The sequence below is a fragment of the Nothoprocta perdicaria genome, unplaced genomic scaffold, assembly GCF_003342845.1.
Source record: "Nothoprocta perdicaria isolate Ctin4 unplaced genomic scaffold, notPer1 scaffold_260, whole genome shotgun sequence".
Lineage (NCBI taxonomy): Eukaryota > Metazoa > Chordata > Aves > Tinamiformes > Tinamidae > Nothoprocta > Nothoprocta perdicaria.
Genome location: NW_020455489.1, coordinates 276,255 through 303,646, shown reverse-complemented (window position 1 = coordinate 303,646; position 27,392 = coordinate 276,255). Strand labels below are relative to the sequence as shown.

General features: G+C 43.8%; 1 protein-coding gene across 2 annotated transcripts in view; it reads left to right on the top strand.

Moving 5' to 3' along the window:
• PRKG1 (protein kinase cGMP-dependent 1) overlaps positions 1-27,392 on the top strand; it is a 320,495-nt gene that overhangs the window by 99,861 nt on the left and 193,242 nt on the right. For both annotated transcript variants that reach the window (XM_026040662.1, XM_026040661.1), the window contains exon 3: positions 20,897-21,010. In XM_026040662.1, the coding sequence (XP_025896447.1) occupies positions 20,897-21,010 (114 nt within the window). The remainder of the gene's footprint in view (positions 1-20,896; positions 21,011-27,392) is intronic.

The window sequence follows — 27,392 nt, the reverse complement described above, 5'->3', positions numbered from 1 at the left end:
AGCCGTTGTCCTACAGCAGCTGAGGAAGGGGCTCCTTGACCCCAGCGTTCCCCATAGGCTTTGACGTGTGGCTCCCTTCCCTTGGACCCTCGACGTGCGGGCGAAGCTGCTCCTGGACAGCATCAACACGTGGAGCGTGGCAGCTGCCCGGCCACTTTGGAGGTCTTCCAGTTTGGGAGTGAGAAACGCATTGGGGAGGATTTCATTTGTTTAGTTGTGGTGTAGCAAGCAAGTCCTATCTAGATCTGGAAAACAATTAACCTTGTTCTTGCATCTGACCAAAAACTGTCAGGGCAACGTAACCTCGGAGGCTTGGATTTGGACCTGAGGGCTGTCATCCTCCAAGCCGTGTGAAAAATTGGAGATTTGAGACTTGTGAGTCCGCTTTAAGCATGGTTTTTAGTTCAAAGTGATGAGTGGGAGTTGCACATGCCCTAAACTTCTGCGAATATAGGATACATTTAACAAGGAGGGCTTTGATAACTTATTCCATATGTCCTGAAGGAAGTTCACCTCTAACTTTTTCTTTTCCATTTTTTTTTTCCTCTCATGTTTTGAATAGATGGAAGGCAGGAGCCTATAGCATATTTAGCCCTACATGAAAGAGCTGGAATAGCAGATTAGGCACTTAAGTATGCGTTAGGAGTATAGCTGGCTTCTCTGCGTGGTGACTTGCGAGCCCTCGTCAAAGTGACGAGACTTTCTAATGCGGTCTTGGATCGAGCCTGGGGTCTGGGAGGGAAGATAGATGGTCAAAGAGCTGTGGTGGCATCGGTTTTGCTGGAGTTCAACCTCCATCTGATGTCGCTGGCGTGTTCTTGGCCTGCAGCCCTGTATCTGTGTACACCGTCTGCGTCCGTAAGAAGTACAGCTTGGATTGATATGCAGAGCGCATGTGCTGTGCTGGAGCACCGTGGATTTATTTTCATTAGGCTCCCTACAGGACTTGTTTTTGGTCTTCAGTTTCTGTGGATACAAATGTCATATTTGCCCAAAGAGGTATTAAGCAGATGCTGGTGCTCATAGCATTAAAAATGAAGGAGGTGAATGTGGAAATTAAGGAATTCTTGCCAGCTACCTTGGAAGTTCAGAAGTGTTTGGATTAGTGAAATGATTAATCCAAAGGTGCCTATGAAGCTCTTAGTCTCCTCCTAGGCCTGTGTTTGGATGAGGCAAGTTGGTGACAGCCAGGTGACATTCAGGTGAGCTGGAGGTCTTCTGYAGTGAATGAATTGAACAAGCTGCTGTCCAAAGCTTAGACTTGTTAGGACTTGTGTGGCTAGAAGGGTTTAGCCATGAGCTGGATGTGACTGCAAGGGGTGAGAGGCAAATTTGGACTGGGTCCTCCAAAAGCAGCAAAGAAATAGGATGACTTATAGGCAACAGCCTCTCAGAAGAGGAATTCCTGGTTGAACAAGCCAAAATATTGTCTGAGTCATTAATAATGCTCATGTTTTTTATGTTGTTCTTTGCATTTGTGGAAACATTCAACAAACCAAGCAGCATTTTGGCATCAACTGCCTTTCTAAACCTGTTGGGGTGGCTCGTGGTAARACAACTTATTATGCTGTTGTCCATCCTTGTAGAGACCGTCGCACAGCAGTGGTGTTCAGCGTAATAGCTGTTTTCGCTGTAGCGGTGACGGTAAAATCCACTTTTGAAGTGAAGAGCTTATTTGTTGGCTCCGTTTGCCTTGGCTTTAGTGCAGAGGACATAATTTTCTCTCTCTTTCCCTTGTGAATTTATGCTCTCTTTGTAGTCAGTGACCTTGTTCTCTGCATGTGTGTGAAGTCCATCCGTATTTTGAGTAAAATTGGTCTTTCCAACACAGCTGGCTTGAACATGAGAGGGCATTAAACTTGTTGAACATCACTTAAGGCATTTTATTTGATATAAAGCAGTTAATGTTCGATCTACCACCAGCCTTAGTCGTAGAGAAAAATCAACTGAAAATCATTACTCCTTTTAGCCTTGGCCAGATCTGTGGTTTTAAGACCTGTGGCTCTACAGGATTTTGGCTCTATGAGCATGTAATGGGAATGTCTGAAGCTGGTGGTTTCACTGCAGTAATAAAATCAGCTGTCAAGACAGCTCTCYAAGCACAAAAAGGAGAACATTTCAGATAGCTGGAAGACATCCTTAACTGCCTTTCCCTTACTGTCCTGCAAGTTTGGAGGGTGTGATATTCAGCTCTATGGTGAGCACAAGGCATTTGCAAAATCTCCTTATGCCCTCAGCATTCCAAAATGYAGGACTGAAGTTGGAGACTCATTTTCCACCAACAGAAAAAGTTGTCTTTGGCAGCTGTTGTCTTTGGGTCTACCTGGTGCTTCTTAAGCCATGGTYGCTGGACTGTTAATGTTGGGTTTAAGCAGGTTATGGTAGATTGACATTTAAGGTCCCTAAAACCATATCAAGGCATCATTTGTTACTGGAATGACACCTTATGGTGGCACCAGGCAGGAAGTGGTGGGATGGACACATTATTGAATGTCCTTTTAAACGTGTTTTGGGTGTGTTGTGGTGGCACTGTCATTCAAGGCCTTGATAGTCTGCAGAAATGCTGAAGGCAAAGCTTGTGTAAAGAAAGTCTGCCTAGTGTTAGATTAGTAGGTATCTTGGTGGGAGGAGGAACCCCCGCAAAAAAAAACAAAAACAAACCAGGAAATTTCTGTGTGCACAGTGCCTGCGATGCCGCAACGCAGACAACGTTGTAGCATCTGCAGCAGGACCTCCAAAATCAGCCCAAGTTTGCACACTGTCAACTGCTRCCTTTTTTTGGGACGCTGCTGTCAGATATATTCCTCTTCTGTTTAGATTGTTTTTATTTTAGCAGCAAATTACCTCCTTATGTCTTCTATTTGAGTGTTTTAGAAAGGTATCTATCACCACCACCGGTGTTTGAAGATGAGGAAAATGGAAATCAAGGAAGTGCTGATGAGCTGTGGAGCTTGAAGCAGCTTTTATTACAGAGACTTGTTTTGTTTGATCAGTGCATCAATATGTCCATTAGGTGACTTGCATTTGAAAGTTTAGCATTTTATTTTTCTCCTCTCTCCAAAGAGCAGAGGGAGGAGGAACAGTTACTCTGATTTAACTTTTTGCCACCTACTTTATGATCRTTTATTCCTCTTATAAGGTCTGGCCTAGCTTTTGGTCCTTGCTTTTTAAGGTGGCCTGTCTTATCTCATGAAGATTTCCTTTACCTAGAGGGAAGAAAGGGGCCCTGACCCACATTCTCCTCCTCTTTTGCTTCTTGAAGTCAACCAGTGCATTTCCTTTGCAGTGCCCCTTCCTGCCTTGATAGGACCATGCACACTTCATTGGGAGCAAAATTAAGCGGGCCGTTGTCTTAGGTTCCTAGTTCTGTACAAATACTGAGTGAGTTACTCTGGTCCAGATTGAGAGTTGAGCTGTTTATTCTGCRTGACACCTTCTCCATTCTCCTGGATGGTGCTGTGACTTTTCCAGACTCCCTGCCCCGGGCTGCGTCTGCCCTTCCCGTTGTGCCACTTTGTCATTAAATGCCATTAAACATGAGTTTCTTGATGCCAAATCTCACTCTTCTCAGCAGACCTGAAGCTCAGCCCTCTACAGTAGTGGCCTTCAACTTCTTTGATTTGCAGGCGCCTAAACCCTTTCTATTAGACGTTCAGACCTTTTATTGTGACCTTAGTTTGCCGACTTGCTTTTCTTGGTCACCTTCTGTTGACTGATTCCCTCAGGAGCTATGGACCATGAAGCTACAAAATTACATTCATTTCTGGTACCGTTTTACTGTCAGAATAAACTTTTATCTATCCCCTTATTTATGGCACCTGCCTCCTACGCTGAGCTTTCTCTCTTTACAAGTGGCATCAATCTCTGTAAGTACAGTCATCCATCTTCTCTTTCAGGATATTTTCTCCTCTGTTTGCCCTTGGAAGGCACRTAGGGCACCACAGTGATTTGGAGCTAGGGTACCACCCATGCTGCCCACCTGTTGATACAGAGTCTTGCATCAAGATCATTAAACAGTTGYGGGTTTTGTTGGGATCGTTAAGGACCATTATGAGAAACACTGTGGAAGCAGTTCATGATGGAGAGAAGAGAAGGTCTCCTCTCAGAGTAACATAACATACTTGGATCTATTAAATTAGCAGTTGGTAGTGAATCACTGGGGGTTACCTGTAAGTTGGTGGCTCAAGAGAAGTAACTTCCTATAAGGRAAAAAAAGCAGGAATTTCTGAGTGGATGCTTCTCTGTTCCTGGAGCTGTTAGTACCCAGCAAGAAGAAGAAGAAATGTCAGGATATGCAGCAGGTTTGGTTCTTTGCATGAATCTCACTTGTTTTGCTGCTGTAGAAATGTGAGAGAAGGAGATGTGGTTAAAAATGATCATTCCATGCAGCAATCATCTCTGTAGGCCTAGCAAGCCCAAGGCAGTTGTGATGCTCACGTGCTTACTCCAGGACGATGAAAGAGGCTTTTTTTAAAAGTAGTGTTTGTGCCCAGAACCCTAGTTTTGCATCTAAGGTGTAACTATGTAGAAATGTTCTGCTAGACAACCTTGCTTTGGTCCTAGTGGTTTATTTTTCGTGTTTTCTTCTGAAGAGCCTTAGAACTTCGCTGTGAAACCAAAGCAATCTTGAGACTAATCTCAGTGGTTCCATCAGGAGAATTGGGTTATCTCAGCTCACTTCTCCCACTCTCAGCGCCGTATCGTGGAAAACCCATGTCTTGCTCATGCTGTGTCTTCTCAAGAGGTCCCAAAGGTCTTGTGATTTGACTGGGAAACAGCAAGACCCTAGAGAAGGGGATCCCAAAAATCCTTTCTAATGGGATTAGAAGTGGCATCAGGAGCCTTGGAGGGCATGCTGGCTGCTAAGGAAATGCCAAAATTGCTCAGGGATCTGCAGGCTTTTTGCTGGGAACTCTTGAACCCTCAGAGGTTCCTCCAGCCAAGTCCACTCCAAGTGGGAGACCTGTGAGCATGTTTCATACAGAACTTAAAAACTTGCAGCTTTAGCTGTGAATTGCAGGAGATAGTGAGTGCTGCCACGCTGGATAATTCTCTGGGACACTGGGATGTGTAACATCTCGCTAAGGGATATACAAAATTAACCACAAATGTGGCTGCTAAGCTTCCAGTATCAGGACTTCTTTCTTGTTGTCATCACATTTTGTAAGAAAATTATTCAAGATATTTAGGAAATGGGCTGTGTAACTGCCTGGTACCTGCTGGGCTTTTCTACTCTTCCACTGGTCTTCTAAGATGACAGTAGAATCATTTCACCACTACGGAGTATTTAATACTATGGTTGAAGAAATATTGCTTTGAGTGGTAAAATAGCTGACAAGCTATTAATGCTGGTGGTTCTTCGATGTATATTTTTATTTGTATATCTAGGCTAACATATGCTCTGAATGCAAAATATTTACCTAGTGAGCAGCTTCTGCAAGCTGATCTTTGGAAAATACTCCAAATGAAGGAACCAAAATGGAAATGTCACTTCTTAAGCTTTCGTGTTGGCTAAAACGTGCTCGTTTGGCAAGCAGAAATAGTGTTTGCAAGAGGAAGAGCATCCCTTGTTATAAAAACGAGCGCTTTCTGCCAGCGCGAGCCCGCTTTGCACGATGCCTGCAGTTTTGTTTCAGTAATGGCACAAACTTCTTGAGAGGGAAAAATCTCCCTCGATCTTTCAGAAATGTCCCAAATCGATTTCTGTGAGTTTCTGGAGAGCTATTGTGCCTGACTCTGATGTATACCTAAGGTAATTAAATATCTATAAAATGAATGCAACCACTTTTTTGACCTTTCTCTATAGCTTAATCTTCCAGCATTTATTTTCAGCTTCRAAAGATGCCAATTGAGGCTTAAGCAGCACATCTAGCTTTACCGGAATAAACAATTTTTTGCGTTGCTTTCCTAGAAATCACTGCATTTCCAGTAAAACAGCTGCATTACACTATAGATCTCGCCAGAAAAAAAAAATACAGCAGGATTATGCTGCAGATTTGGAGATGTAAAGTGTGCTGATCCATCTATGCTAACAGCAAARCGATAACTTTACCCAGTCACTAATTCCTCTGCTTCCCCATGGCGTACCCACCAGGAATTTGGTCAATTGGAAATGGGAAGATACGGTAAATAGGGGCTTGAAATCCTTATTTTGTGTGTAATGGTTCAAACCTACGTGCTTATTTGGGCTGTCTGGGTTTTGCTGCTGCCAGGATGTTGACGTGCGGCTGGAGTTACGTTCCGTACGAGACGGCGCGGGCAAATTGGAAGAGACGGGCTATTAATTGTGGTTGCTTAATCTGGCATTTAGATGTTGAGCGATAGTCTGTTTTGCCTTGGTCTCTTGCTGTCGGCAAGAGCAATTACACAGATTTAGAGACTGGCCGAGATGCAGCTAGTGGCTGCTTGGGGAAATCGCAGCTGTGAAATGTTAACAGGAATCGTCATCGCCTCAAACTGATCAGCTCCGGGTGAGGAAACTGTTTCGGTCTTGATGTTCCTGCTCCCGTTTCCATTGCGTTTCCAGGCTTCTGCCTTGCAGATTGGCCTAAAGGGAAGGGATCTTCAAATAAAACGTTTGCGGTGGCTGATTTCTTTCTCAAGGGTCTGAACTTTGCAGTGTTGAAATCCATGGAAGGGATTTCCAAGAAACTCGCACTCCTTCTGCAGCAAACATCTCTTTTTATTTATCCTTGTATTGCTTGAAACTTGGTTTTTCAGTCTTGTTATCGATGCAATGTTTTGTCTGTGTGGCTTCAATGGTAAGAACTGATATCTGGCAAATTTGGGTTGTCTTCTCTTGAGCCAAGGTTGGCTGGTTGTGCCTGTGTCTTCTGAGCTCCCTCCCTGGAAAYGCAAGATTGAGCTTTACTTTCCCAATTGCCCGTGAAAAGTAAATATTAAGCCCTGGTGCTCAATTAAATTAGCATAGCAAACTGCTAAAAGAAGGTTAATAAGGTTATACAGCCAAATGCACAAATATTAAGAATGTTTAATCCTGGTTTTTCCTCAATCTCTGTGCGGTTGTCCTGCCCTGCACTGCTATATCCCCAGCCAACACTGGGCTGGTGGGGTTGTGTAGGACCCCACACAGAGCTGGTTCTGCCCATGAAACCCAGTTCACAGAATCACAGAATGTTCAAGGCTGGAAGGGACATCTGGAGATCCAGTCCAACCTTCCTGCTCAAGTAGGGACACCTAAGGCATGTGGCACAGGGTGGCATCCATTCTGAAGACCTCCAGAGAAGGAGACTCCACAACCGCCCTGGGCAGCCTGTTCCAGGGCTCTGACACCCTCACRGTGAAGATGTTCCTCCACACATGGAGATGGAACTGCCTGTGTTTCAACTTAATACCCATTTCCCCTTGTCCTGTCAGTAGCCACCACTGMGAAGAGGTCAATCAGGTCTGGAGCAGCAGTAATCTCCTCAGCTRTGCTGACTATCCATCTTGCATGATGTGACTGATGGTCTGAGTCTCCTAAATCACCTCTATAGACTCTGCCTTTATAGGTGCTGGAAGAAACATCTAGGAACCGTTAACTGTGATGTTGTTCCTACTTGAGCAGCAGCAGATGGAGCAGGGGCTCCTGTCATGACACATGCTCTGAGCCAGCTGTATCTGACACCTAGCAACTCCATTTGCTGGGGATTGAAGTGGTTTGGTCTTTTCTAGGTCTTTCTACCGCCCCAAACTCGTGGAGTCTCAAAACCAGAGACCACCTCTGGATTATGTCCATGKGATGCAAGGGTGGTGAGAACTGCAGGAACTCCTAGCTGCTTAAAAATGAATCAAAGATGAGTTTTGAGTCTTGAGGAGAAGATGGGCTTTCCTGCAAAACCACTTGTTTAACAAGAAATGCAGTAAAAGAAATCAATTGGAAACTCAAATTCTCCATCACGTTGATGAAACAAGTGCAGGTGAGCTGAGTAACAGCATGTAGAGAGGGTGTACACAGAGACCTGCTGTTTGTAAACATTATGCAGAAATGGCTTTTCCATTAATTTCTTACCCTGTTAGCAACTTGGTTCCCATCCTCTAAAATGGCTCATAATAAATTGCTCATAATTGGCTCTTGCACACGAGGAAATCATCAGCTCTCAATTGTTGCATATTTTAAGTTGTAAATCAGGAGCACAGCAGTGCCACAGGCCTCAGTTTTGCAAACCCTGTGTGTCCTTGGGGTTACATGCTCATCAGYAATAAAATACACCAATATATATATAAAATTGTAGATTATTAAATTGCGCTTGTTGAAATGTGTTGGCATTAAAAATATTTGAGCTGTTTTGTGATGAAGAAATAAGTTAGCAAGAGGAGCAAAGTAAGCCCATGCCAGCAGTGCTTGCTAGCCTGCAAATATCCGCACGTTCTTGATGCCAAGCCTGAGTTTGTAGCTCTTATTTTGTGCTGTAGTTCTGTACGATGGGTTTAATTATATTTTGAATTGCAGGGCAGAGCTTTTTCTTCCTGTGAGAGTGTGGGCGGAAGATAAGAGTTGATGGAGTGAGAGCAGTAAATCTTCCCTGCCTTCTTTCTGCTTCCAATTGTTCTGGTGTGGGGGGGAAAAATTAAGAAAAAGGGCCAATAGGATGTATCCAAATCTGTCAGCACTTGGTGTGCTTCCATTGGTAGGCTTTGATGCAAACTTGCTTTCAGGGTGTCAGGCCTTTAGGGCAGCTTTTTTGGCTCTCTTGACTCCTGTCTCTTCTTGCCTTAAGGTGAATTTAATGCCAGGGTGGGTGTCGCTGTTAACAGGTGCAGTTGCTTGGGATAAATAACGATTGTGGGGCTGATGGAGCTGCTTTCACAGCTGAGGCCTGTGTAGCAGCACAAGTGCATAGCAAGGAAGGCTCTGCCTTCTGTTCATGTGTTTTGGAGCTATGGAGAGAAATCTGGAACGTAGCGTGTGGAATATGGAGATGGTTCTTGTGTAAAACAGGTGGGTTTTAGTTTTAATGCAAAACAATTGCAGTTGTTCCAAGTTGCYCATGGAGTGATAGAGCTGATCACACGAATATGCAAGATTCAGACTTCAGCTTGAGACTTTCCAGAAACTGGCCATTTTTAGAGGCACATTCCAGGCTTTTATTCCTGTTTACACCTGTCCAGCATTCCAGGGGTATCAACCCCTTTTGAAATGCAACATGCAGAGCTCAACAAATGAAGYAGAGTCTCACATCTCTGTATGGAATCATGGAAAAGGATCCATCAGCGCTAAGTGAAACACCTTCTGTCAATCCTCCTGCCTCCCAAGTGGAACGGGGAGGACGAGGCGGGAGAGGATGCTGGAGGTTGTGCTCGTCACCTCAACATAACCAGATCTAGTAGGAGATCAGGGAAGATGCCACTCATTTACCGTTTTGTTTGTATTTATTGGACATTTGGGCAGTTGTTTGCCTCTTGCTTTATTAATCACACAGGCAGCAATGTCTGCCTGGGAGCTGGGAATTGCTGGACACGGACTCAGGAGCTTCATGCGAGCGCCCAGGGAGAGACTCATTTATCTGTGTGCCGGGAGACGGATATTTGTTATTTTCCCGGCGTTTCTATTTTCCCTTTGAATCCTTGCCATGTCCAAGTATCCAAGCTGTTGCTGCAGTGTTTCCTCTCGTGTCCGCCTGCTTCAGCATACGATGCGAGGACAGAAATGGGAGATGTTAAAGGGAAAAGAGTTCTGGGGAAAATGCGCATTTAAAGCATGCTGTAAATGAGAGGCACCACTCTTGTAACTCTCTGCTTCTCGTTTCTCTGGAAAATGCTTATTTTTCTGTTTACTGAGTCTCATGAAAACAAATCCAAAGGTCTTCCTAGTATRAGACACCTCTGACAGGTAATTAAAGTGCAGTCAGATACAGGAGATACCTAAAAGGTAGCCCGGGCTTGGTGCTGTGCTGAACCCTTCCTGGTTAGGCAGTTGCTGCCCTTCTGCTTCTCAAATGCGATGGATTTGGGCTGGCCTGGGGTCCCCTTTTGCCTTCTCTTTACATTGCAGTGGCTGGGATCACTGAGCTGCTGCCAAATCCGYGTCCTGCTGTGGTGGTGCAAGAATCTGTTGATATTTCCTGCTCTTTCAAAGAACAGTGGGAAGACTTGCAGCTACAGAGAGAAAAAGGAGAGTGCATAAGGAATGCCAGGATGTCCTTTGCCTTCTGGATAGGCCAAGCAGAGCAGGTCTTGAGGTATGGGCCCAACTCTGGGATGTTTAAACCCAGGCCTTGGTCTGGGATCTTGTGTGTCTGGAGCCATCRGTGTTTCGATGGGCCTTGAATAAGGGAACAGAGAAGACAAACTTCTCAGCTTTCTTCCTGAGAGCAGATGTTAGAGGAACCGTTTCCCTCGTGGTCCCTCTTTGGGTGGAGGAACTAAGYATCTGAGCAGCGTTATCCACCCTAACTATTGGCTCGTACAGCTTAGATATGGGTGGTGTCCACAACAAGCGTCTGTCACCGRCGTAATTAATGCTGCCTGTCTGTCAGTGCCCACTCCAACAGGCAAAGATTAGGGGTATGGTCGTGGTGCAGGAGAAGGACTAATGTGGTTTGGTCAGACCTTCTGGATCCACTTTGGTTTTCCAAAGGGTTGACCAGTGGCTTGAGTTCTTGTCTTGATACACGAGGCCTCAAGACTTTTCTCTTTTTATTTTCTCCTACGTAGCCCTCACCATGGTGAGAAGTTACAGCACTGCACCCATGTRTGTCCTTGGCTCCATCCAGCCTGTCCTTCATGGACTTTGGTGGCTTCCACCAGGCGCTGTGCTGTAGAAGCTGAACATGGCTGGGTCAAGCGATGCACGTGCCTGGATAACTGGCTTTGGGAGCCAGTAGCATCCTCATTGTATAGGAATCCTTCTCTAACAGAAGTTAGAGCAAGCCTTATCATTACTATGTGTTATTACTCTATAATTACTATGTGTTTTTACCCAACTCAAGTTCTTGACGATCAATGTGATGTGATTTGCGATGGCTGAATTTCAAGATGGAATGAACTATTTAAGGCCTGGGAATCCCTTTCTATTCCAGAAGGGGTTTTTGTGGTAGAGGACGTGTTTGTTCATGGGATGTCAGGTAGGCCTTTGCCTCATCCAAAGCTCAATAAGCTGAGCTATGATTTTGCAGACACTTTTTGTCCCACATAGTCGTGGTTCAGATCGTAGTGTCCTCACAGTATTTCTCTACAGGGTGGCTGGTACCACTTTGAGAAATGCAGCACACGAGAGAAACCCACAATTACCTTCTGTAATTAGGGGCAAGCAGGGTTGCACAAGGTATCTTTCCATTCATTTGTGTTACCAAAACTTTAGAGAAGTATTAGGGTGGCTGTGGGGCTCAGAAGGAAGGCAGCTGTGGAAAAGAGCTTTATTCAGAGTGTTTCAAGAGAAATCACTGTATCCCCTTGGGTAATAAATGGGGGTTAGTCTGTGGAAATGCAATGATGTTCTTACGAATGAGAATAAATTGAGTGCCCTCATAGGAAAAACCTCTATGGTAGGTGGATGGTGGAATCTCTCTTGCTTTTGGTCCTTCTTTCATCTGCCTCTGCACTACTGGAGCAGAAACCAGCACAAAATTTCTTTTGGTTTTGTATTTCTTTGCAATTCTATTGCAAAGAAATAATCTAGATAATCTAAATCTTGAGAAATTTATACTACTTTCTTTCTTTTTTTTTTCCAGAAGAACTTCTCCATTACCTTTCCATCTGCTCTTAAGACCCAAGCAGGGCTGAAATAAGTGATAAGTCTTAGGGAAAAAGGACTAGATGTGCATGTTTGCATCCAAGGCAGGAAGAGAATCCCATGGGTGATGATATTAGAGGAGTCAGGAAATCATTAGGCAAGAAGTGGGAGCCAAGTAGAGCAGAAGGACCAAGATGGCCATCCATGGATCCATAATGAAGGAAATGTATGGCTAAAGCTTGGCACGAGGTGCTCCAGCTTGGGGCTGGTGCATGTTTAAGGGCTGTCACCTCTAGTCCCCTACTTAAATTCTGGGCAGCAGTTGCAGGCTGGATGTGAAAGCAGCCACTTGCCAAGGGGAAGATGGTTTCATACATGCCAAGCTTGTTTTCCTGTGAAAATCCAAACTCCCAGGCAGATTTTGGTGTGCCTGGGTGTCCGCACTTGAAAAGTTTGCCTTCAAAATTCCCTTATGCTTGTTATATACCATGCATACCATAGAGGATGCTGAAACTTCCTCCTGGCTTGCTCTGGAAAGCAGAGTTCCAGGCACTGGGTAGCATGAAACCATTGGCTCAGAGCGGAAAATAGTGTTTGCAGGCAGATCATGAGGGCTGTCTGCTCTGTTTTCTGGCATGCCCAGGGAAAACAGTATCAGATACATATATATATATATTTAAATTGGACACTCAAGAGACTGACATCACCAAACAGAGGYGAAATGGGACTTGCCAGTCTATATTACCTCCATCAGTTAATGTCAGCGCACCCCTGCGCGCTTCCCTGATGGCTACGGGCAGTAATAAATCACATTCGACCGAGCCGAGTCAACGTACTGAGGTGCAAACACAAAGCAACAGCTCGTAGGAGCTGGCATTTTGGGTTTTTAAAGCGTGGCTATTGGATTAACCTGGGCTATGGGAGCTGTGGAGGGCTGAGGCTCTGCGGTTTGGGAGGCCAGCATCTACTCTGTGCGTGCAAAGCAAATTAAAAGACCATTCACTCCTGTTTTCAGCAGCGGCTTCAAATGCATTTGATTGAAAAATTACATCCCTCTGTACTAGAAGGCGTTTCTTGTCCTTTAATTTTCCCGTTTGTCAGCTTGAGTTTTTAAACAAAAGCTGGTACCACAAGGGAGTGTTTTTCCCTAGGCGGTGATCTTCCGGAAAGCTTCATCTCCCTTTTATAAATAGCTATTCTTACCTTGATATTTCAAGTGGATGGTAATCAGCATTATATAAAATATCTCCTGCCCATCCCTGCAGCCCTCTTAGTTGTGTTCCTATAAAGTGGAAGCAACATTGTGCTGACGTTTGTACGTTCTTGGGTTTCTATACCCCCAAAATTGTTTTTAGCCCAAATAATCTGTGTTCTGGTCCAATATGCAGTGTAGTTTTTCTATAACCACGCTTCTCATGGGGGAACTGCAGAAGTCATCCAGAAGAGCCACCACCTTTCAGGCTCTTGGTGTGGCTCAGTCATCCTTAGCCACAGCCTAAGCTGAGAACTTTGTGGRTGTGAGTAGGTCCAGGGTGATGAATTCATCTCTCCCCCATATTTCACATACTCAATTTCTCTTTTTCTTCCTACTTTTAATACTTTGAACGAGGTGACCTATTAAATCTCATAGCTCACATATTTATTTCCTTTTTCTATTGATTAACTTCGTTAGGTTCTCCAAAACAGCCTCCTTGTTCCTGTTTTGGAGGACGAAGGCMTCCAGGGTGACTTTAATATAACCTGTATCACTTTCCTGTTGCTCATGCTTTTAAGACTCATGCTGGTATTGCAGAGAGAGGAGAAGATGAGCTCAAAACATTCATGCAGGCCCCGGGGTGACCTTCACTTGTTGCGTGAACCATAGCAAATTTTGCAAGGGCCCAAATCCCCAAAAGCCAAGTCTGTTAAATCAACATGAGCCATTAGGTGCGTGGCCTCCACAAGCTCTTCTGAAATCGAGATGCTCCAGGCATGCCCGGCTCTGAGGAGCTGGTGATGTGGTTGCTGCTGACAGGTTTTTCTTTCATACTCCTGTTTTTCGCCTTGATTGCTCTGGGTGGGTTTTGACACGCTTGACACTTTTCTCATAAACTCAGTGCCGAGGCGGAGATGCTCTTTTCTCCTCTCCGCCTGGCAGCGGAGGTTGCGAGCTGCTCCTGCTCGGCACGCAGGAGGCTTTTGCGGTGCTAAACCGGTGTTAGGAGTCACTTCAGTGCAGCGATGGAGTGAAGAGCAGCCCGCAAAGCGGCGTCCCCCTCTCCAYGAGGGAGTAAAACAGAGGGTGGAATGCGAGGAGCTCCCTAGTCCCCTCGCTGCTCCTTTCTCTCRCTCTTTGCAGAGCTGGGACGTGTTGGGCTCCTAGCAGAGGGCCCCTGCTGCAYGTCTGTGGTGCTCAGCATCGTGTGCCTCACCACGGCGCCTTGCCAACACTTGTGTCCTCCTTGGMTGCACGACCGGCTGCGGTTCTACCCTGCTGCCACCTGCCCCTCGTCTGGAGAAATCCAGTTACCGTGTTTGTGGCAGCTCTTTCTTCCCCACGTCCTTGGAGAGCCTCTAGATGGTTTCACTCTTGGCTCTGAAGTGATTTCATACCGGTCGGAGGTGCGACAGGGCTGGTCTCACCTGCCAAGATTTAGAAACAGCTCCATTCATTACTGTATTTGCTCTTTTTTCTGTCTTGTAGGGAGGTCTTATTCACAGAGCTTGAATGAAATTAGCGTGTGTGTGTTAGAAACTGTGTGTGCTTTTTTGGAGGCTAGGGCTCAAAGAGAAGTCCCAYGGTGAAGGATCTATCCTGGCAGCCCACTGCAGTCTGGCTGGGTATACTCCTCTTGCCACAAAGCAGCATTTGGGATTCCCATGACTATGGAGAAGGTGGAATGCATATCTGATGCTGAGGAAGGGGCATGATCCAGCTAGAAGGAGGCCCAACCCAACTCTTTTGGTCTGAACAAGGCTATGAAGAAAGCTTGAGCATGTGATGATGATCAGGAAGGGGTGTGAACCTGCCAAAATGAGACATGAGCCAACTCTGACCCAAGCAATTCAGAAATGTGAGGCACCTGATTAAGGTTCTCTGTATTGGTTTTAAGCTGGCTGGAAATCTGGCAATRCCTCTCTTCCTCAAGAATTAGATTACGTGGAAAAGTACCTGTTTTTGAAAGAAATTTGTTCTTCACCTGAAAAATGCATTTGGTTTTTGAATTAAAAAAAAAGCTTTGTGTGTCCCTTTTCACTTTGGTGTCGCTCAAGGGCCTGACGTGACCCATTGGCTGAAGCCAACAAGTGTTCAGGTGAAGCAAGATCCTGCCTAGAAAGACTTGAGCATCCTTTGATGCAGAGGGATCTCTGCAGATATGGGCATGGCAAAGCAGGTGGAGAAAGAGAAAAGGAAAARCACTGAACTGCATTAAGCAGATTTGGACCCCTACCCTGCATGACTGCACATTGACTGTTTTTGGTAGCCTTCAACTCATCCTATGAGCAATAAGGCATCTGATTCACTCTGCTTGCGTCTTCCTCTTGGGGATGAGAAGACTTTGCTAATGAATAATTCCAACCCAGGAGGTTTTCTGGTCACGCAAGGCACCCATGTGACTGTCTTACTCTGTTCACACTCATCTCCTGTTGCTGTCACAAATGTATTGTAGATGCATTTCTTATCCAGCCTTGTTTTTCATATCATCCATGAACATTGCTCACAAGGCAGTGGCTTCCAGCTTCCCCTGCCACTTCCTTTGTGCCACGTCCATGCGCTGTGTTGCAGCACAGCAGCATCTTGGGGGTTTTGCATCCAGGGTGGCCTCCAGTGCTCCTGCAGCCCTGCCTGACACCTAAGCCCCATCTCGTCTGTTTGGGGTGTTTTAGCTCTGCCCTGCCTCGCTTCTGCCTTTCTCCCTGTTACCCTGGATGCCTCTTCCCTGCTCTGCTTTGCACGACTTGGACTGTAATGTCTGGCATCTTCCTTTCTTGGCCTCACCGAGGTTTTTAATTCCTCCTTTTAAAGCCCAAAGGAATCCTTTTTTTTTTTTTTTTTTCTCCTCTTCCCCTCATCACACTCAGTCCTCTGAGTCTCCTCTTGTCCCCAGGCAGCTTTTCATGGCTTTTGGCAATCGCTGCCTTTATTTCCCCATCTCTAAAAGCCTCTCGGTGCTSCAGGAGCTTGCTTGTAGTCTGCAGCAACCCTTTCTCACCATTAAGCCCATATTTAAATCCATGGAGCTTCGAGACCAAGCAGTGTCGGTTCTTGGTGCCCCTCAACCTCTGCAACGGTGTCTACAGGTTCGGGGACCCAACAACTGTCTCCAGCACTCCAAAGGAGCTGTCCTGGGTGACACGCGCTCATGGAGAGGGCCAGATGGTGACGGTGCYGCTGGTTCATAAAAGGTGAAGGAGGTTGGAGTAAACATTTCTTGGAGGATACTAGTAGCTGCACCTCCTTGAAGTTGACCAGTGCTGACCACTGAACCCCCACTTAGGTGTCTGCAGAGATATTTAGGGAGTTATCTGAGGAGGCATCTAAGGAAAACACTATGGATGGCACTCCAGTGGTTTAAGAGGGTCTCTTAAGCTTTAACCCCTTTTGTTTTTTCTCTTCTTACCCTGATCTGCACATAGGTTTTCTTTGCAAAGTCTGGGTTTCGAGCATTTCAAAGCTACTTGTGAAGCTGTTGGAGCTTTGAATAGACAGAGTATGTGCATGTGTGCATGTATATACTGATACATATAGTGATAAGCTGTGCTTAAAATCTAGTTAATAGGGTTTTGGATGTTGGATGCTCTGTAGTAGGTGCATCTGACCTTTGTTTTGTTATTTTCCTCATTTCTGCTGTGTGTGTGTGTGTGTGTGTATACATATACATACATTACTTTTTTATGTTACATGTAAGTATAATAAAGAACTAGGTCCCTCCGGGAGAGCTAGTTGTATTTTTTTGAGCTAAAAGCAGACCAGTGACTTAAATATTGATGAAGCTGACGACTCTCTGCCACATCTCTCATAGGCTTTATCAGGAAACTACAGGAAAGCTGTAAGCCTAGAAACCTTCTGAGATGTTTCTGAATTCAGTTCATTTACAGGGTGATGGACAGAAGTGGTCACAAGTAAATTTTGGTGGTCACAAATCCATTTTTCTTGATATTTTGGCTTGAAGTAACAAGTGGCTTTGCAGGCCGGCCTCTTAAGCTACACAGAGGAAGTGGGATCCACTAATGGGCTATGAGGATTTTGCCCTTTACATGAATCATGTGTCCTCTGACAAATTCTTCAAGTCAAGTTAGCCTGTTTTCTTCTGCACCCAGAAAGAAAACAAGCATTTAATTATTGGAAGGAGAGAGGAAAAATAGAAATTATTCTACTAATTGAGCGCTGCATCAGTGCAATTTTATTTGAGGAGCGCGGAGGCTGTGTGGCCAAAGATGTTATTTGATGCTTAATTGGAACGGACTTGATGTGACGAAGAATGAAATGTTCTCATGAAAACAAAAATAGCCTGTGAACTTTATCGCCATGCCAGGCAAAATGGAGCCTGCTTTTCTTTCCTTCTTCCCGTCTTTTTTTTTCACCCTGGCAGGATTGCAACTTGTGCTGTTGTATTTTTTTTTACTTTTGTTGAGATGCTGCACGTTAGCATCCTTAAACTGCATGCTTATTTAGATAGGCTAGTGATCCTTAAGTTTTGTAGACCATGTCTCCCTGAAAAATACTTAGATGTTGTCTTCTGTCAACACACAAGAGCATCTTCTGCAACTTTGGGGTGCAAGCCAAAGTTCTGCAAAGTCAACTCATCTTTAAATTCAGTATCAACATTGATGTTAATAATGCTTATTACGTCTGCAAAAATAAAGTGTTTTCCCATTTCTTGCCTCAAAAAAAAAATAGTCTTTGGCTTCCTCTGATGTCAAAAAGAGGCTGCAGATTTGTCTCCATCCCCATCTCTTGATCAGCGCTAGTGAGCTCTTTTATTTGTGTGGGAAATAAGATATCTTCCATGGCTTGTGGTTCTGGGGAGCTTATCGTTAGGTGCTTAATGTCCCAGCTTCTTTAGCTAGGCAGGGTGAGAAAGGAATACTTTCTCTAACAAACACTAATTAAAAAGCCTATTTATTACTCTATTGTGGTGAAAGAGGCCATCGCTTCTTCTCTTGCTGTGGTTTGAGGTGAAATATCTCTGTTTTCCAAGTCCATTCTGCTTCGGGCTGCCGGTCTGTCCGATCTTCCTTGTATTACCCTGTCAATGAGGATTCATTGAGGAGACAAATGTCTYCCAAGCATCGAGACACTTCATTTCTAACCGGAGAAAGTTAGCTCAGGCTCATTTTATGTCCAGGCTACACAGGTCTCTGGTCGCTGTTTTATTGAGGAGTTCCCCAAGCACCTAATTTCTGTTACCTTCTCATAGTTTCCAGTGAAAACACGGTGGCTTTTATGATAGCTGTTCCATTGCTGTGGAGCAACATTATATTTAAATTTTCAGCTTATGCTGAGCAGGCACTGAAAATCGTAACAGCATTTCATTAGCCTAAGTGGGACATGATGCTTTGAAATTGCTGCGTATGAAGTTCCTGTTTGCTAGCTTTGGAAAAACAGATTTGGGCATTGTGTTGTGTTATACTTCTGGAAGAATCACTATAGTTTTATTTATTTTTTATTTCCCCCAGCCAATATATTCGTTAAAAATTTTTGTTAAGCAGAAGAGTYATTAGGATGTAAGTGTTAAAGGAGCTTTTAAATCATTGATTAGAAAAAMATAATAGCTGAATTTTTAAGAATCCTTGTTAGCAAATGTGTCAAATCATGGCCTTTGAGTACTTTTTGTATAGAAAATAGGTATTTAAATGCTGAATGTATCGAAACAAGTGCTAATTGGGTGTTGGCTAAGTGTTATCCAGGCTCTGCACTGCTTGCTGTCATGGGAATTTCCCCTCTTTATCTTTCAATTAATGCTAATGACTTTTTGTGTTTTGCCATGAAGCGGGGAGCAATTGGAGCTTGGCGCAATTTTTGCCTACCCAAGGATGCCTAAAACCTTTTGATTTTCTCCCAAGCTCTAGGGCTTCCTGCCTGACACTCAACRTGAGTAGGTGTTGGTTTGCCTTGAGTTTGGTCTTGGTTTGACTTTGTGTGTGATTGCGTGTATGTATGACTGTGTATATATAGCCCAAAACATATAGTCATATATAAATAATGCTGYGTGTGAGTTATACTACTCTAATAAAGGAATTGAAGCCAACTAAAATAATATTTCAACTAAAGTAAAGATAGCAGATACTGGTGGTGGAATCCTAGTTCTTTTGRATGCTAAAAAGCCTGAGTATTATTATCATCATCATCATCATTTTGGTCCTGTGTACTGCTTTATGTCTGTGAAGATTTTGGCATTCATTTTGCCATGGGAATATTGGTGAATGTTTTCTTCATGGGAATTAAGCCGTAACTGGGTATTGTCAGTGTCTAATAGTCACGCTTAATCAGGTGAAAGTCTTAAAGAGCCCAAAGAAGATGTCATTTTGCCTGCCTATGGCATGCGATTTGCTGCACTCTCATATTTTTAGGAAATGGATATATTCCCTTTGAATTTATTCTGTATATATTTTGGGGTTTTTTTTCTTCTTTTTTTTTTTTCTACTGTTGCTCTTCTCCTTGGCAATTCTCCTGCAGCACGTTGCGTTTGCAGAAGGAAAATCTGCTTTTTGCCTATTTGGTGCTTTTCTATAAATAAAATGCCRTCTATAGGAAGTGTCTGGGTAAGTTTTTGGGCTTTTTTTCCATCTTGGCTGTTTGAGGGGTTTTGGTTCCTCTCTCACAATGGGATGCCAGCTGCACAGCCTGGCGCCGGGCCACTTCTTGTTTTCGCCATAGGGAGCAGCAGCATTCGGGAGTCTCGGCACTCAATGAGAAGCCTGACTCTAAAATCATTTTTGGCGTCGTGGTCTCGAGGATTTAGTGATGTTTTCTTGCAAGTCAGAGGTCRTTTGGAAGCATTAGCTACTTGTGATGTTTTAATCTGTCCCCAATTTAATACACATCTTCTGCATTCCTCTTCAGCGCGATCAACACAACGTTGTGTTCAACACAACCTTTGAGAAATCTCTGGTGTCAATGATGAACATGAAGTTTATTCTAACTTAATGTCGTACATTCTTCTCTTCTTCCCATCACCTTTGTTCTTTATGATAATATTTGAGTGTTTCTGCCCAGTTTGGTGTCTCTTATGTATTTGATGGGGCTGTTATCCATTAAGCTTTTGTAGAGATCTCCAAGTTTGCTTTTTTGAATTGATTTTGTGAAGTAGCGTTGACTAACCTGGAACTGTTAACCCATTCACCTTAAGATGTGCTGTAATAATAATCTGCTCCTTGCAATAGGAGTTTTGTTCRTAGAATAACATTGGATCCCATCAGCGTCATTGTAGGATCAGGTGATGCCTTGGCAAATTATTTTAGGTATTCATGCAAATGCTCAAGCCCAACTGTCCATTGTYCAAACTGAGATGGTCTTAAGGCTGAGAAGAACCAGTTAGACGCTGTGCTTGCTCTTGCCGAGCATCATCTGTAGGGGACAAGCCAGCCATCCCCAAGGTTTAGGGGATGGCATAGCAGTGAATATTGACAAGACCTTCCCAATTCCTCTGCAGTTTGGGGACAGGAGCAACGTTTTAGTAGACAAAACCAGCCTTGCTCTAGTAAGGTGAGAGACTCAAAGAAAAGGCATGGCGAGATATGAGCTGAAGAACAGCCATGGGTCAAAGTAAATTTCCCTCTTGATTACCACTGTGTTGTTCATGGGTGAATGTTCTTGGGGGTTAGTTCTCTGCCAAAATGAGCAATGTTACTCGGTGGCCTTGCTGTGTGCTATTAAAGACCTAAATCTTCTCTCCTCCAATATAAGAATTTGAGAAAGATTCACCTGGATGGGTGACATGTGAAACAAAATTCGCCTAGCACATTGCTTCTGGACTCTTTATTGATATGCTGCTAAGAAAAAACAGGAACTGAAAGCATATATAGGCAATAGTTTTCTTGAAGCTTTTTCTGAGTATATTATATGCTCCCTTTCATAATGYGTTTAATTTGTCTTCAATTTGTACAACTCTGGTGTGTTTAGTCATAGCTTAATAAAAGCACTGAACTATAGAAAGGATATGAACAAAATTCCCTATGTAAAATGGTGTCTCTATTTTTTTTTTAATTTAATTAATTAATTAATTTATTTTTTTGCAGATGGGAAGGTTGAAGTGACAAAAGAAGGGGTGAAGCTCTGCACCATGGGACCCGGCAAAGTATTTGGGGAGTTGGCCATCCTCTACAAYTGCACCCGGACAGCAACGGTCAAAAGTAAGCTTATTCTAGAACTTCTAGAACTACCAAATTTCTTAAGATTTTAATATAAGACTTCTTATTTCTAGCTAGGAGGCTGCATAAATATCTGCATAGGAAGCTATATATTAAAATACTTCAGCTTTATTCATCTGGTCCTGTATTTACAAAGCAGGCTACTATGGTGTTGAATTGAGGGTTGGTATTTAGAAGTGTATTTCACTCTTTGGACTTTGACAGAGCTGCTATATCCCAGCTTGAAGACGTTTTGTTTCAGTTAATTTTCCACCATCTAGTCCATAATGCTATTTCCCCTGCAAAAGCTTAATCTTCCAGATACGGTCGAAGGAGCATTTTTCATGCACAATGAGATAAGAGCAAAGAGAGCTCATCCCTTCAGGCTCTTGTTATTTTTTTTTTTTTTGCCTTGAAAGACTTTGGTTTGATTCCTTGCTCTGCCATAGCCTTTCTCTATGTCTCCCAAGCAGCTTCTTCCAGAAGAAGAAAGGRTGTCTACCAATGTTAGCCTGGGGAAGCTTAATAACCATGCCATCAGTGAAAAAGGAAAGAGACTGAGGCTTTGCTAGTCAACTGTGCTAAAATACTATCATCTAGAGGAGATAGTGTCAATTCTGAGTGATAGGTTTCACTGATTTAAGTTGGTTTCTGCAAACATCTCTATTGGACTTCTGATGTCTTGGTTTTCTTTAAGTAAAACGGGACCTAGTAGCAGTTTTGAACATCTTGAGCCCACTGGATGCCCATGATGTAACCACRTGTACATCTAGGCTGAGAGGGCAATGTAAGGGAGCTATGCCCCATGGCCAGAGGTCTTGGAAAATGATAGTTTTCCATGGAAGTTGAAGCATGGCTGAATTTGTCTTCAAAGTTGGTGTTGTGCTTCTCTTAGGCCACTTGTAGGGATGGATGAGAACCAGTCTGGGCAGGTAAAAGTTCTCCTTGCACCRTGATGGGTGTATGAGCCAGGCAACTCTAGATGGCCAGCAGTTCCTGCTGCAACTTCTGTGAACATTGTGAGCAAAAGCATGAGGTTCATAGTATGTGGATGGAAATTGTGTTACTGTGTAAAAAAAGAAATGTATTTTCATTTAGATTCAACTTACAAAGAGTGGAGATTTGGGAGGCATGGTTGGTACCACAGCTCTTGACCATGAGGTCAAGAGCTCCCAATGACACCTTAAGCAGGGAGCCTTTGTGAGATAAAGATGTGAGATGTGGTTGAAAGATACTGTAGTGGAGGAGATCCAAGGAAGCAGGTGGGATGGATGATGAGAATAATACAGAGATGCAAAAGTACTCTTAAAATGAGGCATAAGCCCCTGTTTGGAGGAAAGTACTATTTAACTWGATATTTTAAAAAAGAACTTGAGAAGTAAGAGAAGGAATAGTTAGAAATACTAACTCAGGAAGAGATAAGTGAATGTTCTTGCAAAGAACGTGCAGTTCTCCATCATCCTAAACAACTTGGCTGAGGGACTCTTTCCGCTTGTGTAAACTTTCTCTTCTAAAAGCACTATTCATGCAGGTTAGTCCCTGGCTGATCCATAGGCAATCCATGGACAGCTCAGTTTGTACTTTGGAGTAATCTGCAATCCCAGACATTGTGTTTTTGGCTAGATGAGGCAAATGTGCATGTGGTGCAAGTCGCATTGGGCTGCTCTTTTATGGGACACTTCATGGTCCCTCTCTTAGTCTGCTAAGAACTCAAGGCTACGAATGGGATGTAGTTATTGATCTGCTCCATCGTGCCCATACCCACTTCCCTGTAGGAGCGTTATCCACCTGGAAGTATACTYGGTATTTCTAAGCAAAATGTTGGAGGATTGGTGGTAATGATGAAATCACATGAACCTCAAGTTCCTGTTATCTTGCAGTTAAAGAAAATAGGAAGGAGGAGGGGAGAAGTTGGATTCCAAAGATAAGAAAAGGGAGATCATTAGAAGGTTTATTTGGGAAGAAATTTAAAAAAAAAAAAAAAAAAAAAAAACTCCAATGAAAATCGATACAGAGCCAACCTTAATACTGGGGACAGTTAAAGTTGTGTCACGGGGCATTGCCCAAGCGGTGACACTTCCAGATAGGGTTTGCTGTTTTATGGAAGCCTGATATCCATCACTTTTAGCGTGTCAGAAGTTGCCTGCCAGTACTTCCTTACCAGGGCTTTAAGTACTTCTCTTAAGAAATGAACTCCATGTGACGTCTGGAGGAAAGSTGTGTTCCCGTACCATGAAGCTGGATGGTGCCTCTGGCCATGCCGATGTACCAACCGTGTTGACACCAGTTTGCTGCTCTGCTTCACGTGTCCTCTTGCATCAGCTTCGTAAATAATGATGTTTTTAGCATTGCAGCACTTGTCTGTTCTGGCTCCTCAGCTGCTGCTCTCTGCAAAGGAGATTGTGTTTAAGGGGGGTAATTACTTTAGGAAGCGCTTTGCTTTTTAAAAGGAATTTAAGATTCTTGGAATTTTAATTATTCTTATCTGACTCCTTGTTTCGTTTTGCCCATTTATTACTATATTTCTATAATAATGATTATGGTCTCAAGTAAAAGGAGGAGTTGCCCAAGGGCTTGAGAAGAAGCTGCCAGACCTTCACTCTTACCTTTCCTCTTGATGTCGGTGAGGAAGGACACATCTCATGAAAAGTGGCTTCATATTCCAGACCTCTCCTAAAACATTTTCAGTGCCCTAATCATCACTTGCCCATTTTGAAACTCTCGCTTGGCCGTTCCCAAACGCTTGTGCAAGGAGTGTTTGCTCTCAGCTTGGAGACTCGCTGACTTTCTACACGTTGACTCTGCATGTACGGGAGTATGTGATGTCCAGAGGTCCCTTCCGACCTCAACCATTCTCAGGTACTCTGATTCCAACAGCTTAGAACAAGGTAGGAGGTGACTTGACTTATTCTTTGTTATGGATGAAGCATTTTGCAGCTAAAATGCTGCCTGTCATCCGCCAGGAGAGCTGTAATCTCCAGGTATGTGTCTCTACCGTGTATCTCAAATTGGTGTTGTCTCCTCTTCGAGGAAACAAGTTGAATGCCTTAAAATAGCAAAAGCTGCAAATTCATGTTCTGTATCGCCCAGAAATCACGTTGTTGCCTCAGAATGTGATCTGAGTGCTAAAAATAAGCCTGACTTGGAGTTTGGAGGGTATTTAATACTTCTGTTCAGGCTAGCTGTTTTCTCCCAGCCACACGTGCAGCTCACGATTGGACTGAACGTGCCTGTGAGTCTTTCCTGTATGATGAGAATCTTATATAAATTCAGCATTTTATCTTACTTCTTGCCTAATAATACTCCACTTGAAAAAAAAAATCCCCTCTCTTGAAGGGGGGGTGGAGCTTTGATAAAACACTGGCAGCCTCTGCAGAGATAGGCACAAGATACCGATCCGAAAAATAATAGAGGCGAGGGGGAAAGAAAGCACAAGCTGAAGCTGTTAAGTTGCAAATTAAGTAAATCCTTTTTACCCAATTTAGCTTTTTGCACAGCTGATGTTGCAAAAGTCGCCGCCACACAATGTGTTTAAGGGGACAGGCGGTGGCTGTCGCAGTCGAGCTTGGATAAGTTTGATTTTTTTTTCCTAATTTCCACCCCCTGCTTCTATTTTTATGCAGCCGTACRGCAGTCCCTGGCCAGCCTGCTTGCTGCAGCCACAGCAAACAGGGTGGCTTTGCAAGCAGCTYGTTGACATTGATAATTGGCGAGGAAAAACAAGGCAAGAGCGTGGCGGATGCCAATTAAAATTGCTCTTTGCGAGCCCTTGGGTAGCGATGCTGCCTCTTTTTTTGCTCCCAGTGATTACAGGTCTGAGGTAGACTCAGATTTTAAAGCAGCCAAGAAAACCCCAGGAAGCTGTGGACATTGGGCCGTTGAATCTAATCTTTCTGATGCTGCTTAGTTAGGAATATTAAATTCAGAAACTGGAGAGGTTGCAGGACGGTCAGAAGAACCTGGATGCATGTGTCGGTGAGGAATATGTGGGAATATCCTTGGAGAAAGTGCTGTAAGCGCTCCCTCCTGCTCCTTGGAGCAGTCCTCACCTGTGAAACCGCAGCGRTCTGGATGCAGATACTTCGACTAAATCAGCGTTATACATTAAATGCAATTTTAATTAGAGTTTCTTGCCCTATCCCGGCATGCGGTTTGACTGGAACAGGAAATGGTGGCCTGGTGGGACTTGACTTCTGCGCATTGGGGTCTGCCAAGGGTGGGTACGTGGCCCGCTGGTATCACGTATCCCGTAATCAGTGGGATTCCCCGGGGATCGGGTACATCTGCGTGGCTCATCCCTGCTCCCGGCTATGCCTTAATGACACAGCCGGGGCTCAAATCACTCATCCAGCCGCTTCCCACCAGCGGGATGTCATGGAGACCCGTTGCTGAACGCTACGCAGCTAAGGCAGAAATATTCCCGCTCGAGGGCTGGAACACCAATTAATGCTATTAATTAGGGTAATTTCATGATAGAGCAGCTCGGTACGGGCAGCCTCCAGTGAGAACTGCCTGCCTGAAGATACAGGGATTAAGCAGACCCGTAGGCTTTTTCCTGGGAACGCAACAAGGGGGAATTTGCTTATTCCTCCAAAGGGGAAAAGAGCAACAGTGAAAGTGCTGTTGAGGACAAGGGACGGGACGTAGCTGAACTCTTATTTTTTATTTTTTTTAACAGCACTCGAGAGGGAGCCTAATCAAAGGGAGAATAGTTGGAGATGGGAAGAGAAAAATGAAAAATTCATGCGGCACCTGCCCCTGCTGTCTACCCAAAACGCCTCCAGGCTTATTGAACTTGATGGCCAAAATAGAGCTGGTTATGGAAATGAGGGGCGGGGAAAAAAGGCTTCTTTTTGGCCCCCCAGGAATTGAACAACCATGGAATATAGGGGTCCAAGGTCTGGTGTTATGGGTCATCCTGGTAGGTGGCACTCAGTAAAGGCTCTGCTTGCACACCCGTGGTGCAAGAGCCTGATTTCACACTCCATATATTAAAAAATATAATATACACGAATTGCTTGTCCAAAGAAAAGTGAAAAAGTCCAGATCCAGAAAGAGGACTATATGTTTTATTGATGTATTTTGCATCATTTTAGGGTGTTTTGGGTGCYGGAGTAAGGTATTGACTGCAGAAGCTGGCCAAGAAAGCATCACACCTTTATACTACATTTTTAATTTGGGAAATAGAGATGAAGCCACTGAGCCAAAGAAAATCAATTCGGATGCAATTGGGGTTGAGTATTCAGTCTGCACTTGCATCTTGCTTCCTTCCAGTACACTGGTATAATGTATGTGTATAATGTAGGTATATATGAATGCAAGCATCAGCATTAGCTTCTCTAAAGGAATGGTTTATTTTCCCTGACTTTTGGCATAAATACGTTTATAAATTCCCTGGATACCATGAATTTCAGTTCTTGAAGTAGCTATTGTGTTCAGGGCTAACATGTGAGGAGTCGAGGCTGATGGACTACCACAAACCACTGTCTCTACCTCCAGGAATTTTCCATGCGGAGTTTTTCTTGGCTTTTTTTTTTTTCTTTCTTTTTTTTTTTTAGCTAATATTAAAAACAAGGAATCTTTTGTGCCACTTTTCTTCAAGTGTTGTCTTGTCTCAGCTGGGGCATGTAAGTTGTGTTTTACCTGATGCTTTGATGCAATATACATATTTATGTAGATAGAGGGGTTTTTTTTGCTTATTACCTGGCTTAATATCATGCTTTGAGTATGCCTACAGTTGTCTGTTTTGACATTTTCCTGTGTGTTTGAGAATGTAAAATTTTGTATTTTGTGATTGCTTTCCAAGAGTCTTCTTTATGGCCCATTTGACCAAAACTGTTCAACATTTTTAAAATTATTTTTTATTTTATTATTTTTAACAGAATCCCTTCCCTTTTACTGAACTTTGGGATTTGTCTTCTCCTGGTGCTTGCCTACCCCATCCGTATCTTTCGCCTTGATTCTCTTAGTTTAATTCTACTCTTTACCTTTATGCCACCACTTGCAGGTACTTCGGAGGAGAAACTTCTCTGTGAGCAGCAAGCAAGTTGTGGTGATTTTTGGTGCTGGWTGAGGGATTTTGCTACGTGAAGACATTGCAATCTGCCTCACAGGYAGCAAGAGGAGAGAGATGCTCCAGYTGGAGTGGTGGTTTTGGGATTTAAGGAAAAAATCTCAGTTTTTGGCCAAATCCAAGCTGGGTAAGGAGCTTGAGCTTGGACACTTGGAGCAATGAAGGTTTGCAAAACTCTTGCAGCCCACTAAAATTCCTGAAGAGCATTGGTCGAGTATCCTCACCACAGCAAGTCTTGAAATCTATGTGGTAAATTTGGAGCATGTCRGGCCAAATGTAGGTGTCTCCCACCTGGTTGTCCTCTGGAAAAGT